General features: G+C 37.4%; 1 protein-coding gene across 1 annotated transcript; it reads left to right on the forward strand.

Annotated features, from left to right (window-relative positions):
• The first annotated feature begins 2,615 nt into the window (after positions 1 to 2,615).
• WDCP (WD repeat and coiled coil containing) lies at positions 2,616 to 16,859 on the forward strand. Its single transcript, XM_030946062.1, has 3 exons — positions 2,616 to 4,535; positions 13,433 to 13,553; positions 16,693 to 16,859. The coding sequence occupies exons 1-3, from the start codon at positions 2,616 to 2,618 to the stop codon at positions 16,857 to 16,859; spliced, it is 2,208 nt and encodes a 735-aa protein (XP_030801922.1).
• Positions 16,860 to 17,667: the final 808 nt, after the last annotated feature.

Genomic DNA, 17,667 nt, shown 5'->3' on the forward strand with positions numbered 1-17,667 from the left:
TAGATGAAAATCTCACTGTAGCTCTGCAGCAAATATTTTTCAAGATTTCAATGTTTATAAGATGACCTGAATTCCAAAATTGAGGTTGATTCTGACAAACTTACTGGCAAACCTCACGCATTCAGCCTTGTATTATCATCTGATCATGTGACAGACACTGCTGAAGAGCAAATGTTTTACGAGATGATGAAATTAAAAAAAAACCAACAACAAATAAAGTCCAGTCTTCCACACAAGGAATCATTCCATGCTCTCAAGATGCCAGCATAGCTGGCAGAATACACATTATACCCTGTAAAACATCTGAGCATTTCAGTCACACTGAGGCAGAAGTTTCTGCATCCAAACCACATTTAAGGTGGCTAGAATCCAGCTGTGACAGTTTTGTTAGGATATTGAAAGCACAGTGGTGCAGAATATACATGAGATACTGTGCCAAAGAATAGCTTTATCTGTTTCAGCAAAATACACCCAGAAGACAACAAGGCAGTGAAACACCAATATTTTGAAGTAAAATAAATATATATTATACAGACTGTCGATTTATGGAGCTGCTGGGATTGTATTTTAATGCAATCTATTCATTAGAACTACTATGAGTAAGAAACTTTCACTAATATAGAAAAACAATAATCCTGCTACAATTTGGAGGAAGTTGTAAGAGCTCCTAGTGAAACAGGTATGGCAGAGTGGCATCTGTGCCACAAAAGGGTAAGGTAAAATCATTAAAAATCATGGTTTCACCACAAGCACAGACAGAGACCAAAGAATTTACGAGTCTTGCATAAAAAAGGATCTTCTAACCTGTATATTTAGCTTTTTAACTTTCACCTATTCCAGTCATCCTTGCTGGCTTGTTCTTGAAGAATATAAAAAAGTTTTTATTTTGAATGTAATCTTCATTAAATAATTCACAAAAGAAAAAAAAGGTAGCTGTTAATAAGCATGTGATATAATTACAATTTGGGAGTTCTTTAGTGGCAATAACCATCCTCAGTAAATACATCTTGAAAAAGGCTGTTAAAAATTCTTACAACAGAGATCCAACTGCCTTCAACAAGACATTTGTTTTCCCTCAGGTGGTAATATACAAATATATGATGCATAAATGAGTTAAGGATGCAGAATGTGTATTGTTAAGTCTTACATCTTTAACCACAGTTATTACATTGATAGCTTGTAAACCTTTGCCCAGGTTTAATTTATTACCTTTTTGTTAATTTACAAAGCAAGGGACACAAGTTACATGGAAGCTGAAAGGAAATGCACGGGCAAAACAAGAATTACAGAAAGATGCTGAGGATGGGATTCACTTACCTGCTTATAAGCTTCTAATGCCATCTTAGGCAGCCCAGGGACTATCTGGGGATCATCTCTTTGTTGCCAGCTGCCACCCTAGATTGGCACTACTCTTCTCTAAGTCCTGTGTTGTACCTGCCAGCTCAGTGTGGCTGTCTGAGATATCCTGGGGAGCTGAAAATAGTAATGGTTGCTTATATTTAAGTTAATTAATCCCATCCTGACTATTTATGCTCAGCCATACACACCCGCCATCCAAGCTAACCCCAGAGAGCGCTGTGCTGAGGAGGGAAGGACGGAGACACCCAAGGCAGTCCCTCAGGCCCACCCAAACTGCTGTATCCTCCCACGGCCCCACTGTGCTACAGCAATTTTTTGGTTGGGTGTTTTGGTCCTTGACAACTCAAGGATCTTGCGTGATGTTGTGTTACATATTGTGGAAAATGCAGGGTTAGGAGAAACAGGAAATTTTTGGATTACTCTCTGCATTCTGTCTGTATAATGAGGGAACAGCCCTCAGATATAGGTGGCTGGGAAGACCAAGAAAGAAATCAATATATATTTGTGGTTAGGAAGTCCCAGTAAAATGAACACTAATCACTAATCAGCTGTCTTTGCTTCTAGACTATGTATTTGGGGCTTTTTACTTTGGGTGTTTGTTTTTTTTCATGTCACCTTCCTCTTGTTCTCTTGTAACTACTAATAGAACAGAGCATGATTTCCCTTTTCTACTTTCCTTTCATAGCCATTTCAGATCTTGTCTCTTTGAAAGATGCTGCCCATCACAGATTGCAATCTGCCTTGTACAGTTCTCAGTTATGTTAAAATCTTCTTTCATCCTTCAAAGGCTGGCTGAAAGAAGTGTCAGGTCATTATTTCAGGCTGTAGCTTAATACTTAGGCTTACCAGTATATGATATCTCTCTTTGGTAAAGACCTTCATTCACTGAAGGTCAAGGTATTAGTGTTATTTTTAAATATATTCCCAGCACTGAAGAGTTAAAAATAGCCTTCTACGAAACCGCACAGTAATTGGTTAAACCTTGTTAGCAATCACATGAAGATGATAACTCCTCCCAGGAAAAGACATAGCCAAAGCAGCTTTGACATGGATTTATACTTAGAAGAGCAGCTGCAGGCCTCCTGAGAAGGTGTTCACAATACAGACTCTTGGATTATTAGCAGAAAATTAGCAGCTTGATGCTGGAAAGGAAGGGAAGGAGACATGAGAAAAAAAACTTTCTCATGGTGATCTGCAAGTGAATTCCATGGATTCTCTATTTTGGAACTATTCTCATTAGAAAGAAAGCCTAAAAGATGGATCTGGGAAAGGCAAAGCTGCTGAGAACCGGCCTCAATGCTTTATATCAAGCTATCCATCCTGTGCATGGAATTGCCTGGACAGATGGGAAGCAAGTGATACTGACTACTTTATACTATCAAAATGGAGAGCTGAAGTTTGGAGACTCAAGCATTCTTGGTCAATTTGAACATGTGCATGGGCTTTACTGGGGTCCATATTGCTCTACAGACGCCCCAGCTCTACTCGCTGTTCAGCACAAAAAGCACGTAAGCATTTGGCAGCTGGTCTACAGCAGTGCAGAGAAGAAAAAGCCCTTGATTTCTCAGACTTGTGAAGTTGGTGAGCCATTTCCACTGCTTTCTCAGGGCTGTGTCTGGCATCCAAAGAAGGAGGTGCTGGCTGTGCTTACAAAACGAGACGCTTCAGTCTTGCACGCTGTTCGTACTGACAATACGCGGGTTAAGGCAGAGATCAAAAGCAGCGGACTCATCCACTGTGCTTGCTGGACTAAGGATGGTAATCGTTTAGTAGTTGCTATAGGCAGTACCCTGCACTCCTACATATGGGATAATGCTCAGAAAACTCTAAATATCTGCTCCTTTTGCCCAGTTTTTGATGTGGGAGGTTATATCTGCGCTATAGAAGCCACTCTGGATTTCCAAATTGCTGTAGCTACTGAGCTTCCTTTAGATAACATCTGTGGTATCAATGCAGGCATTACATTTGATGTGCCCTCTGGCACAGAAGCTGGTTCTTTAATCTCACAGTCTGCTTTGGTGCTTGGTGACGAGGAATACTCCATGGACACACGAAGAAAGTCCATAGATTCAGATAGATCAGGTGTTGATTCAGTTGCTTCTTCTTCATCAGGTCCTGTGGATTTGACCCATATCCTTGCAAACCACCGTCGGTCTGATCCCAGTCCTCTCATTACTCTGAAACGCAAAGACTCTGCAGCAACAAATGGTCAAGATTCTTCTCACTTGATCTTGGTGACTTTTGAGAGGAAGGTAACGACCACCAGAAAAGTCACCATCCCAGGTATTTTGGTTCCTGATATAATGGCTTTTGACCTTAGAGCTCAGATTGTGGCAGTGGCCTCTAATACTTCTAATATTGTTCTGGTGTATTCAGTAACCTCTTCCTCCATGCCACACATTCAACAAATCCAGCTGGAAAAAAATGAAAGACCAAAGGGCCTATGTTTTTTAACAGATAAACTCTTATTGATTCTGATTGGCAAGCAGAGGTTCCCTGATCCTAATCTCATTCCATCTTCAAGTTCAGACAGGTATGTAATGCGTCTTATGGTCAAAGAGTTGATGCTGGAAGAAAATTCTTCAGCATTGTCTGAGACTAAACAGAATATGTTTTATAACTTTGAATCGTCTGTTAATATACCTGGGAAAAGAAAATTCTTTGAGAATCTTGCCACAGAAGACCAGCCTCAAAGCAGAGAGTTGTTAATACCAAGAAGCACAGTTATTCAGTCTCCAAGTGGCAGGAGAAGACTCATTGAAGAAGTAAAGAGCCCTAGTTATGAGCAGAGCTCTTCATCAAGTGTGAGTGACCTGGATGAAAAAAGGCTCCCATGTGACTCCTCGGTGGCCTTGGAAACATTGGATGCTGAACCTATGAATCGCTCAGTGTCTCTTCGTGGTTTTGGATCACCCAGCAGGATTTCCAGCAGACCAACATCTCCTAAAGTGCAGTTCAATGTGATCCAAGAAGCATCAAATTCTCCTAAAAACAACAATTTGCCAAGTGAAAGGGGAATGAGTCACATATCTAGAAATTTAGAGAGACTTTGTGGCAGCTTCAATGAGTTACAGCTGAGCCTTTCTGAAATAACAGACTTGGCTAGGAATGGCAGGAGGATTTCTTTAGCCTACCCATGCTCCCAGGAACCGCCTGTCGTGCATGTCACCTACCAGGTAACTTTTTGTCAGCTTAGAAATACTGTGATAGGAACCAAACTTTTAAACAATCTTGCATTTATTTAGCTTTAAATCAAGAGGATGCAGTTTATTCTTATCAACCCATAAGAAATGTAACTTTTGTTTGGAATCAAGCTTAATTTAAAAGGGAATTAAAATTTGTCATTGGAATGACAGTTCAGGATGATGTGTATAGTTTAGAGGATACTTAACATGGGAGATCTGTCTGTTTATTCTTTGATCATGCACAATTGTCTTGGACACCGGCTGATTTTGTGTTCATCTGTCAGAGAGAACAGAGCCAGAGTTGCTAATCTACAAAAGGCTTATATTTTAGTTTAGTGCAGAGGTAAGCCGATGAATGGGGGGCTACACTAGCTCACCAGGAATGTAATAAATTTAAACCTGAGCTCAAATCCAGAGTCTGAAGATAGCCAGACTCACAGGAAGACTGAAACAAAGTATTGAATCTCAATTTATGGAAAATGTAAATGGATATGACATGAATTTGGCTTATTTCTGCTTTGATTTCTCAACACTATTCTTTGCAAAATAAGATGCACTTGATTTGTAAAACACATAACCACTTATAATTTTCAGAAAAAAAACCAACAAAACAACCCTCAAACAAACAAAAACCTTCTAATCCATCAATATGTAATTATGATTTCATTAGAAAGATATAAGGATTTCAAACCACCATGTTCCTATTACCCTTGTTTTGATAAATTTCCTCCTGGCTTCAATAAGAATTTCAACTAAGGAATGTAGGCTGGGTAATTATTTCTATCTACTGTTTTTAATATTATTCACAGGATTACTAACATTATACTGATCAGATTTTTGAACATGTTGATGGTAGTGGTAAAACTGGTCATCAACATCACTTTCAGGATGTAAATGCCAATTATAAATGCATTCTTATCTACTGCAACATAAGCAGCATTATGTCAAAATAATACACTGCATTGTGATGATGCTGAAGCAAATTTTACTTCCTTTAACTTTAAAGGAATCTATGTAGACATCTAAGTACCCCTCCTTAAAAAGTCATTAAGGGAACGGTGACTCAATTCAATCATGGTCATTACTTTCTAGTAAGTGTTTACTTGGTATTTAAACAGATTCTGGTGTGTCGGGTTTTCTGGATAAAAGCAAAGCTTTCAATCTGAATTAGTCAATAATTTAACTTGAACACATTATACAAATTCTGTCGGAAAAGTAGCATGTCTATTTTAAATAATTTAGGATTTTATTGGCCAAGAAGCAAGCCCTTCTGTTCTCCAGTATGTTCAAATTAATTTTGATTTCTTAACATAAATCAACTTATTTATTTAGCAAGCAGCCCTGTTTCTAGGAGTCGATTGGATTAACCTTTCCCAAGAGAAGTTTTATTTGTGACTCATAATATTAATCTAAGATCTGAGGTTGCTGTGCACGTGCTTGCTCTAGAAGTAAGAATTAGTTAACCTGCTATTTTTCTTTGGAAAGAACAACAAAAAATTAAGTGCTTCTAAAGTACTGCTAGAAAAACTATGTTTAGAAATGAATACTTATTTATTTGAATAGGTTAGTTTCACATTAAGCCAGCAGCAAGCACTGCTAGCACCACATTACAATGACTCAAAAAAGTGCCACTAATGCCTTCCCACACACAGCTTTCCTGGGGAAGTCTCCATTAATGCCTTGTATAGTTCAGCCCCTCTTCTGAAATCAGGACCACAGCATGATGCCAAATAATAATGAAAAATAGGCTTGGCAGAAAGGTCTACAGACAGACAGGGAAATATTTGCTTCATAGGCAGCTAATAATTTTCAGAGAAATAGTTGTTTTGATTAGTTTATATTCAGACATCTGAACCTTGTTCCTCCTTCAGGAGTTGTTTAGTGCACTGTGAGCTCAGAGACCAGCTGGGCTGTGAGCTCCAGCCAGACTCTGTGTTCACAGAGCAGAAAGTCAGGAAATAACTTTATTGCCTTATGATATAAATATCAGCCAGTGGAAAACTTTCTAAGCTTTAGGAACACTGCAGTCCAGTCAATAATATGCCCATTATCTTCCAGCTCTTTGTGCCAAGTGCATGTCTTCTTAAGCGTCTCTATAATCCCCAGCACAGCAGAGGCTCAGTCTTGACTGAGAAGTCTATTGCACTAAAGAATATAATTATCAGAATTGCATAACCAAAATTATATGTTTAGAAAATAAAATGAAAATTTAAAACATAATGGTTAAAAATGTAGCAATAATTAATGAGCAATTATGAACACTGTTGTGCAGAAGCATCATTGACATATTTATCTGTACTTCCTGTTCTGCTTAGGAAACTAAAAAACCAGAAACATTTATTACTTAATAATTCATAATGTTTGCTCATTTAGCAGTCTTCAAAACCTTTGTTTATCCTGTTAGTGCAAGTCTGCCTGTAACTCCTCTGAAGTCACATCTATGCAGTGTGCAGTGCTACCAGAATTTGTATTCTTTGTAGCCCATAGCCATAGAAGAAAACCATGATCATTCACGCTTTGGAAATGTCACTGCACTATCACTTTTGTAATAGCATTCAGCCACCAGAGGTAACTTGATCATTCAACCCTGAAAAGTAAATATTATTGCTCTTTCATCACATGCACGTTTGTGATTCAGGGGAATGTGGGAGGGCAGACAGACAAATGCAATAAGAAGACATTATTTAAAAAGAAAAAAAATAAAAGAGGATCTGTCACAGATTTTTTTCTGTTTCGCTTTGCAAAAAGATACTTATACCATCCCTTTCCCCCAGAAAAGAAACAGCTGCAGAATATTTAAACTAGTCTCATTCAGAAGCTAATTACAGTGGAAATAAAGCCAATCTGGATCTCAAATTAAAGGCATTTAGGCAAACCTCTCCAGGAGGAATAACATTCATCTTAATCTGAAGAACATCTTTAAACTCCTACATTTTGTTCACAAGCAGTATGATGTCAAAAGTTTATATCACGGATAGCATATATTGCATAATTAAATAGGAAATAATAGCTTTTCAGCAATTAGTCACAATGACTTTCTTTTCTTAGCACAGACCAATAATTGTACATAAGTAAATCTGTACTTTTATAGTATCTTCATACAATTTGCTATGGGAAACTTTATTGGCAGCTACAAAGGTCAGCTACAAAATAAACATGGGTGTTATTTTTTTTACACATATCTGGGAGATGAACATAAAGGATCCAAATACATGGCAGTAAAGCTCTGATAAAAATACATGATGTAAAGAATAGGAATATATGGGGGGCACAGTAAACTGAGCAAAGACCAGGCTGAAAAGATGAGCTGTAATAAGACCATGAACCCTTCTGAAATCCAAAGGGCAATTTTGACTTGGGTTGAGCAATAGAACGTAAGTCATGAAAATGATGGAAGAGGAAGCTGATATGACTGCTCCCTGGAGTAAGAAACTAGTCAGCTATCCTGAAATTTGGAAACAAGAGATTTAGGATGACTGTAAAAGAAAGACCTGCAGTAGTCAAAAGAAAGTGTGATTAATGCATGGCTAACATTTTGAGCAAAGGTTGAGGAATTTATGTGATTAATGCATGGATAACATTTTGAGCAAAGGTTGGGGAATTTGTTATGAACAAATTCTGTCAACAGCGTTCTGAAACTGATCAATAGCAGACAAGCAGGGTCTGTAGAGGAGACACAATTCCTTTTGTTAGAGCAGATGATTTGTTTGTTGGATGCATAGGTGCAAAAGGAAAGGAACACGCAATGTCAAAAATAGAGCCAAGTTATCATACTGCACAAAGAAAGTAGAGATCACACATAAAGATCATGGAAGCACAAAAGGTGTATCTTAGATGACAATACACCTGAAACAGTAGTTGCAGAGAGCCAAGAGGAGAGAAATCACAGCATTGTGTCACAAGGAATGCTGATGTGCCCTATAAATGCAAACTGCACTGGGATTTAAGCACCTCTGAGCACCTCAGGTCTCTTCCAGCATAAACATTTTACAGGCTTATGCTTCTCTGCCAGGTTAATTAAGGTTGCAATTGGCATGTCCCACATAAGGGTAAAGAAAGGAAATATATCAATACCTCCACCACAATAAAAACAGAATCTACCAAAAAGCAGGCAGGAATCACAGCAACAGTAGAAATAATGACAGGGAAGGGGAGCAGTGCAAGCTGTCAAACTAATGAACACCACCTGTGGCAATGCTGCACGAGGCACATGAGAATGTAAATCATAATTCTCCTTCCTCCTCAATGCTCTCTTCCTTAGCTGTTCAAGTGTCTTTTCATTGTCTTCTGGGACAGAACTCCCACATCTAGCTATTCTACTAGCTTTTTCTCACCCTGCACAATGAATATGGGGGCAAGGTTAAAGCAAGCTGACTAATGGGTACTAAGGTATCAAACCTGAACTCACCAGTGGAGCACAACACAGTTGAAATCAAGAGTGTAAAAGAATGAAAACAGAATCCTAGACAACTACAGCACTATTTACTGTACAATGCGTGTGCTGCTAGCCTGATACCTTTCCCTAATGAAAGAACAGATTATTAACACAAAGGAGATGAAGAATATTTAAAATACCTGTAATTCAGTACAGTACTTGAAATATGCCACAGGGGAAATTATTTGTTCAGCAGCAGAGAGTAGGGATTAATAGAAGAAAAATAAGATGGTTAAGGAATTAGCTGCAATGGAGATAGTAATAGTTATAGCAATATAGAAGAAAATGGAAAAAATTACTGGTGGATTTTCTCATTATGGATTTTCAGTGTCATCTAAAAGTTTCATTAATGATTTGCTGAGTTATGCTTATAAAATCTGCATATGACATAAAGTCAGTAATATTCCCAGTAAAGGATCAGGATTTCACACTTGTAAATTGATGACTATTGTTTAACATCTAGAATAAATTTTTAAAAAGGATTGAAATTGATGAAATGAACTGATATAAAGTGCATAGTAATATATTCCAGGATTAAGAGATGAAATTTCTGCTTCTGTACATGTTATTTGACTACAAGATGACTGTGAATTTAAAACACAATACTGTTATGAAAAGAACAAAGGCAGTGTGTGGGCACATCAGTGAGGCATATCCTTCAGCAGGTGATGAGCACTGGGCACACAGCTGGCAGGTCTCATCTGAAATATATTTTACATTCCTAGACATCCATGGGCAAGAAGAACACATTGAGACTTCAACTGATCGCTAACCCAGCATCAATAAAAACAATTCTGAGTGGTAGCACATTCTCATTTACCTCACTGGTTCATCAGTTGTTAAACTTAAGTTCATTAAGATGATCTCAGCATGCAGGAGAGTGTAGGCAGCGCATTAGGAAATACAAGACAAATGAAGAAAAGGTCAAGAGGCAGAACCAGTTCCAGCTGACTGCTCAGTGGGGTTCAAAAAAGGGAGAGAAGGCATGTTCACTTATTGTGCAGTATGAAAACTGCAAATATGTGAGATATATAACATCTCATCCAGGAATCCTTTTGCCTTAGTAAATGATGCTTTTCTCCTACATATTTGCAATCTGAAATGTGAGTTTTGAAAGACAGCTTGGCACTGCTGTGACAGGCTGGCTGCTGCCCAGAACACCCTTTATAGGCTGTAAAATCTGATCTGGGCAGGCTGACATGGGTGAGGGAAAACAATTATTGAATTGATCTTTTCTTTATGCTGGGTTTTTGTTGAAGGAGAGTTGCACTTGACATACTACAGGAAGTTGGCTAAAGAAACTTAATCTGAAAATATACAGCTAATGTGTGTGGAAATATATTTGTTTCTTCTGTGATTAACATGTTCTTTGTCTACCAATAAACTTTGTGCTAGGATAAAGCAACTAACACAAGGGATTTTAATCTGGGAATTTCAAGTCCTCTGATTCCTATTGAGATAAATAACAACATAGCAAAAACAGACATGGATTTTGGGAAGAGGTGGATTAAATCTAGATTTGGCTAGAAAATTGTCTTTGGGTTATGGCATGAAAGAGGGAAGTACCAAGGCAAGCTTTTAGTTGTACCTGTAAACTCTGTCACAAATTACTTCCATGACCTTGACTAAATCTCTTAAGCTCCCTGTGTAATGGTATGATCATCTATAAAAAGGAGATACTAAGAGTTACCTGCCTCACAAGAAGGTACAGGTTTAAATCTGTTAATCTGTGATGTGACATCTATGAACACATCCTCCAAGAGAAGGCACATTATCACCACTTAAACTAAGCATTAAGCAAAAAGGCTAAATAACTAGAAGATTATAACAAAGAAAGATTCTTGACCTGACAGAATCTGTAAAAGTCAAAAATAAATGTATAAGATGATTATGTTTATAATTACAAACAGAAGGATGTAACAGAGAAAATAGCTCATATGAACACTGACAAGTGATGAAAGACAAACAACTGAGACTTGATATTTCAGGTCTGTCCTTGAAAAACTGTTTAGGATAAAAAATAGGTGTTGTGCAGTTTTGTGTATACAAAAATGTCTTCTACTTCCAATGGCTGTTCCAATAATAATGTGCTATTCTATATAGGAACCAAACTAGAACAAAATCATCTTGAGTATACATTTCCATTCAACTGATTTCAAGTCAAGACAGACAGAGCTAGATTATTTTGTGATAATTCTTGAGCTGAAGCATATCTATGTGAAAAATGGACCCCTTGGGTCAAGGCAATGAGCTTGTCTCACGTACAATCCATTTTTTTCTCTAATTCAGGAACTGAAGTTCTAGTTTGAATAAACTCTGTTATTCCAATCTGAACTCAGGAAAATGAAATAGTTGTTAGATGTGCTAGTCCACAAACTGCAGCAATGACAAAGCTTTGCACAAATACCTGGACAGGCAAAGAGCACCTTTGCAATGCCTATGCAAAGCACAGACTCACTGCTGAACATTCATCCCATTGAGTTTCAGTTGTGTTTAGGTTCAATAGAATACAGTACTACATAATTTGGAAATTCCAAGTTTTTGGTATATTTCTAAGCACTACATAACTTGGAAATACTTAAAAATTACAAAGAACTTTTCTTATATAGTTGCAGCAGTATATAAGAAAATAACTTTTCTTATATAGTTGCAACAAAAAGTTGCTATAGGTTTATGACTAAGAAAATGATACTTCTTTGATGTATTCCTTAGGTATATCCTTTATTAATTATGCACCAACAAATTTCTGGTTGTTTTGAATGTGGAAAAAAGATGAGAAGACATTTGAAAGTTGGAAAGTTCACATATTTAATGGAAAGATTTTTTTTAAATGGTTTTTATTAACAAAATCACTCACAATAAATAAAACGTAGATAAATAAATAAAAAAATAAATAAATAACAATCAGCCATAGACTATCTGCATGAGCAAATAATAGCAGAGTGGGAGAAAGGACATTTGCAACAGTCAGCAGACATTCTGATTTACAGAATTCAATGCAGTTACATGACAGCACAGACACGGTGTACAGAAAAGTGAAAGGGATTGATTTAGAAAGATTGTTACACAGCAAAAAAGCACACATTCACAGAGAGCAACTGTGAAAAGACAACACAATTAGAAATGAAGACAAGCATTACAAGAGACATTTATTTAGTCAGAGGTTAGATTACTGTGCACACAAATTGAAGATGCAGTTGTGAATTAATTCAACCGTAAGTTTTACATAAGCAAGAAAAATTCAAGGATGTGAAGTAGACACAGACAGAGTAGGACTAGAACAGGAGTTAGGATATATGAGATTCTGTCAATCCATTCTGAAATATTACCTTGGATCCCTTTTGAATGTATGAAACAGAGGGGTCTATGAAATTGGGTAAATAGACTGTCCATTCATAACAAATATGTAAAATCTGGGGGTATTGCAAACATAAAGAGGCAAAAGAAAAAGAAACAAACGAAACATAACATAAGGAACTACAAAGGGAGAAAGCATGGAAAGAAAAAAATGAAATTCACAGGACAAAGTATAGAAATATTATTTAGCAATATTAGTTAGGAAAAAATGTCCCATCCACATCTATTTCATAATAACATTTAGTCATTGGAAAATTTTCAGTGTTAAAAGGACTTTTAAATGATAGCAGATAGGAAAATGTAAGTTCAAATATATATCCACTCCATGACCATAGTAGCTAAACAATTTTTTTGTCCTTGCACCGTGCAGTAACCAGAAAGATGAAACACAAAGATGTTGATTCTTAGGGCCACCTAAATTTCATGAAGCACAAACAAGCCACTTTTATATTCAAGTGTGTTCTTTCAGTAAATATCAGAGCAAATTCCAAGGCAGCAAATCCATACATTCCCTCTCTCTCAAAGCAAGTCACAGGATTCCCAAGCTACCTTGATGTGACAGCTTTTCAGAGATTGTTGCTAGGTCCAGTCTCTCTGCAGTACTCCCTGTGCTGAAATAACCCTGAGGTTATTTTGTCAGGGTGGAATAGCTGCCCAATGGCTCTCAAACCCACCCACACATACAGCTGAAACTGAGCAGAGTACTCATTTACTCTGGGAGCATCTGGAACAACATTATTCCAGGTATGACACATTCCCTTCCACTGAACTGGCTTCAGGCAGGGAGGCCCCACAGACACACAGATGCCCAGCCCAGGACAATACATGTACAGGGCTGAGGCAGCTTTCAGCTGCAGGAGCTCACAAAGCAAAAACCGAAGAGGCATTTTTATCCTCCTCACGTGGGGCTATGAGATCGTGCTTAGAATGGTCCTGCATGATGATGTCATCTATAAACTGTAGGAAAGACAGACAAAGAAAAGGCAAAATCACTGAAGAACTAAAAGGAGTAAGAGCAGAAGAATGGTTATGAGTACTTGGGCTCAATGTCTAAGCCATTAACTAGATCTTTTCTTTTACATACATGGATATGAAGAAAAGCTTTTCAAATGGATCAGTTACTGAAGAAACAAAAGACGTTCTCCTCTGTGATGGCAAGATCCATTTGAGTTTAGTTCAGCAGCTGTTTGACCTGCCTGTTATTGAAATGAAACATGGTATGTTCTTTTTATTTCTGCTATCTGGTTTCACCTGAGATTTTTAGCATATAAAAGAAGCATTTGCAACCGAATAATTACCCCAGACTTTAGTAAACTGAGCTAACTAACTTTTGGCAAGTGTGTGTTTTCCCTTGTCTGAAATACAGCAGAGTCTCTTGAAATAATTTAAATGCTAAGTAACTGCAAAACTACCTATTAGCAGAGTAACATGTTAGGTGCCTCTGCAAAGGAAGGCTGAGAAAATAATCAGTACACTGTGTTACTGGAAGGAGAATAGTAGAATTGCTTTCCTGAAACCTTTTGACATTTTGCTTCACCCATCCTTACTAGCATGTCTCAGCCTGGACAACAGAGTATAGGTTGGAGAAAAATTCACTCTCAGAATATTATATATATATATATATATAGTAGCATTTGGGATTATTTTAATGTAAGATAAAAAATGAAGCTCAATGTTCCTATTTGCCAATCTCCCATTTTTACCACCCACCACTGACCAACTCATAAGGACCAATGAAAAGGGGCCCCATACCGGCCTCTGAATTGCCTTGTCCCTGTCTGTTCCTTTGTGACACCCTCAGAGCAGCACACAAACTGCCATTTCTCTATAATGTTTCTGATGGCTTTTCTCATCACAGGCTACCATGATCCTCTTTCTGAGGTTGTTCCAGAAGACAAAGACATGCACGTTCCATATTTTTTTCAAGAATCTTCCTTGACTGTGCAGTGCAGTGTAAGCACATATGAAAAAACTCTACCTGCTTTTGAGACCTGAGCTATTTCCCAGCAGGCTTCTGCAGCAAAATGATGCAGAGCGGCAGGGCAAGGAGGAGTTCATTTTTGGCCTGTATTTCCAGCTCTTGATTTTGGAAAGAAATGCCCATAATAAACAAGGGAACTGAGAAAACCAATTTTCAGCTCTATAGAGCAGCTGAATATTTAATTAGCAGAACACCTTTCCTCAATTTTATGTATTAGACTTCAGAGATATCAAAAAGATAATGTCTCAGAATCATCCTAATATGTCCCTCTTTCTGCTTGGATTTTCTGATATTGAGTCTGTACACTTTCAGCAAAAACAAAAACTGAAACAATCTTTCTAAAACTCACCAAAATCCTGCAAAATTATAAGGTTTGGAGCAGAAGCAGTTGTGTAGCTCTTTATTGAGTTCTAGATGGTACTTGCTTATATTCCTAAAAGTTTCTTTGACACACAACATAAATACTAAATGTGAGGTTTAAAAATATCACTCCCATCCTTTAATACTATATAATTTAAGGGTATGTAATGAAGAGCATGGTTGTATTATAATGACAGCCTGGCATTTATTACAATGAGTAAACACTTAAGCATTAATAGATTGGAGGGAAAAGTTTCACAACTGTAAGTCAAATTCATGTCCACAACAATGCTGTTAAGATCATCAGAGTTAAAAGAGCAATGAGCTCAGCCTCATTGTTTGCCCTTTAAGCCCAGGACTGTAATACCATTACCTGTGCTAAATACTGTCTGTTTAGTGCCCTGGTGGCAGCACACAGGAGTCTCTCTTTTTGGCATATCATCATAACAATTGTTCACAGTAAAAGGGTACTATACCCTGCACGTTTTTTCCATTGCAAGATTCCGTGGGATATGCTTCCAAGCAAGTGTTATCAATGACACTGAGAATTTCCAGCATTTCAATGGATGAAAATAATTTCAAGAGTCTGACACAAAAGTATGCTTCATCAATTTGATCAACAATGGAATATCCATTTGGACCATAGAACTTCCTCTTTCAGGGCCACTGCTCACAGAATCTGAAGTCTGTTCAGATTTAGAAAGAAAGTATTAAGAGCAGAAGATTAAAGATCCATGGTTTGGAAAGACAATCTTCTTATGATGTAACAGGTGACATGACAACATATAACCAGCCTGGAAAAGTGCTTTGTTAGTGGTTAAAGAAGGGGAGATCTACCTTCTCCAGGAGCATGCTTTGTTATGACTGACAAAAATAAGGATGGTACATTTGGATTTTCTACAGTTCCTTTTTTCACATTCCAATTTTAAAAACAGTTTTATATCCCAAAATCTAAAATCCCAACATAGAACCTATCAGGGCTTTCTTTCCCTCATATCCCAGCTAATGCCCCTACTCAATAATGACAGAATCACATGCTCTAAGGAAAGTGTGTCATATAAAGGCTCCCCCAATGGTTTTAAGTTGCCACAGATTTTTTATTCCATCCTGCGTCAAACTGGAAAAAAATAATAGAGAATTCACTTTTTTTCTACGAGAACTGCAATATCCAGGAGAAAGAAAGCCAGATGAATCACTAAAGAAAATAAATGTAGCTTCACTTTTAAGCCAATTTGCTAAGAAAAGTAAAAACCAAAAAAAAGTGGAGGGAGGTTTATTTTCTTCTATGCAATATAGAAAGAGAACCTAAAACATTTTGAAGTATTTTGGTTTTCAAATCTTGTCCGCTTTTTTTCCGAAAACAAAAGGATTAAAAATGTCATCCATATTTTGTTCATTCTCTTTAGGAGAAGACTCTATAAATAATTAAAAGACAAGAAATTTTACTGTAGCAGCTTTTGTAAATCATCTTCAAGGTGTAACTTTCTTCTATTTGCTATATGAATTTGAAAATAGATGGAACAATCTTGGTTTGATGGTAATGAGATGGAGACCCCTATTCCTTTCTAGAACAAGTACAGGACAATCATTTTTGTTGGCAACTTTTCCATTTTTTATAATCTCTTTGTCATTTGGGTAGAGCAGATGAGTGAAAAGCAGAAGCAGATGTCATTAGAACAAAAGCCAGCTGAAAGGTTGGCTGAGTTTTCAGAAGATGAAGATACTTTTAGTTTATTAGAACTAGCAAAGATGCACCTTGTGTTTGAACTTAATTTAAATAAGAGACAAAATGCCTCAAACCTTGCAAGACCTTTCATTTAGCCCCTCACTGCATCTGCACAAAGGTGTGTTGAGCATGGATTGTTAGACCTTAATGTCATTAGTGTAATAAGGCTTTAGTGCACAAAAAGAAACCCTGCTCTGCCTGCGTGCTCACTGACTTTTCGAAACGTGCTTCTGCATTTACGTAACCACAGCAGTGCACTCATTTTCTTTTTCTTGCTTAATTTTTGTAGGCTCTTCTTGGATTGTGCTCACTGCAGACAAGGACGGCTTTGTGCCATTAATATTCAAAGCCACACAAGAGATAATCATAAGGGATGGAACTGACAGTTCAGAAGTCTGTGGAGGTCACTCCTACAAAAAAAGCATCCCAATGCGACCACCAAGCAGAGTGACATAATTTCTGAACAAATAACCCCAATGACCTTCTTTTCTCCTACAATACAGAGATATTCTGTGCTCTCAGACACTGAGAGACTAGAAAGCTGTCTTCACTACTTTCTGTGTATTGCAACTGCAAAATCTGTGGCATGGTTACACTATAGCTGCATCCTTGGGTTGGCTGGACCCTCACTATACCTTTGGAATGACTGGACCTACAGTGAAGTTCACCACAGCTGCTGTTATTAATGGCTGGAGCCAAGGGACTATTGTCTACTTTGAGGTCAGGATGTTCTTGGAGGAACAGTATTATGCTAAAAATCATGCAGAAACAACAAATCTAGCTGGTGCAGGTGTACAGTTTAACATAAAACCTGAAGAAAATACAACTAAAGAGCTCTTATATTCATTAAGGAAAACAAGGATAGGAAAAAAAAATTGTCTCAGCCGCTTTTCTGCTCCAGCTGGATCCCATGGAAACCTGCAATATTTTCAGAAATGCCTAATTTTTATATGAAAATGTTCAATTATTAAAAAGGCTGTATCACTGTCTCCTGTCAGTGTCTTACACAGCATGTAGATTTATACATGCACACAGAAGAGAAAGAAAAAATCTTGCAAGACAAATTGAGGATCAAAGATGTTTAATGTAAATTTCATTTGGCTAATGCAGGTATATACACTGAACATTTCATCTACGGTCTCTGCATGATCAGTCAGATAAAGAAAAGCACTTCTACAGCAGATTATTCATGCCCTAACAGAGATTTCTAAAACTGATTGTGGTGAACTGTCCCTGTTAAATAAGTAAATAAGTGCCTGTTCCT

The sequence above is a fragment of the Camarhynchus parvulus genome, chromosome 3 (genome assembly GCF_901933205.1).
Source record: "Camarhynchus parvulus chromosome 3, STF_HiC, whole genome shotgun sequence".
NCBI lineage: Eukaryota > Metazoa > Chordata > Aves > Passeriformes > Thraupidae > Camarhynchus > Camarhynchus parvulus.

What these genes read in the sequence shown, in the direction of transcription:
- WDCP (XM_030946062.1), top strand. Translation starts at nt 2,616, where the DNA reads ATGGATCTGGGAAAGGCAAAGCTGCTGAGAACCGGCCTCAATGCTTTA. An exon ending in TCGTGCATGTCACCTACCAG is followed by an intron (nt 4,536 to 13,432) that starts GTAACTTTTTGT and finishes ATGGATATGAAG; the next exon opens with AAAAGCTTTTCAAATGGATC. An exon ending in TGTTATTGAAATGAAACATG is followed by an intron (nt 13,554 to 16,692) that starts GTATGTTCTTTT and finishes TAATTTTTGTAG; the next exon opens with GCTCTTCTTGGATTGTGCTC.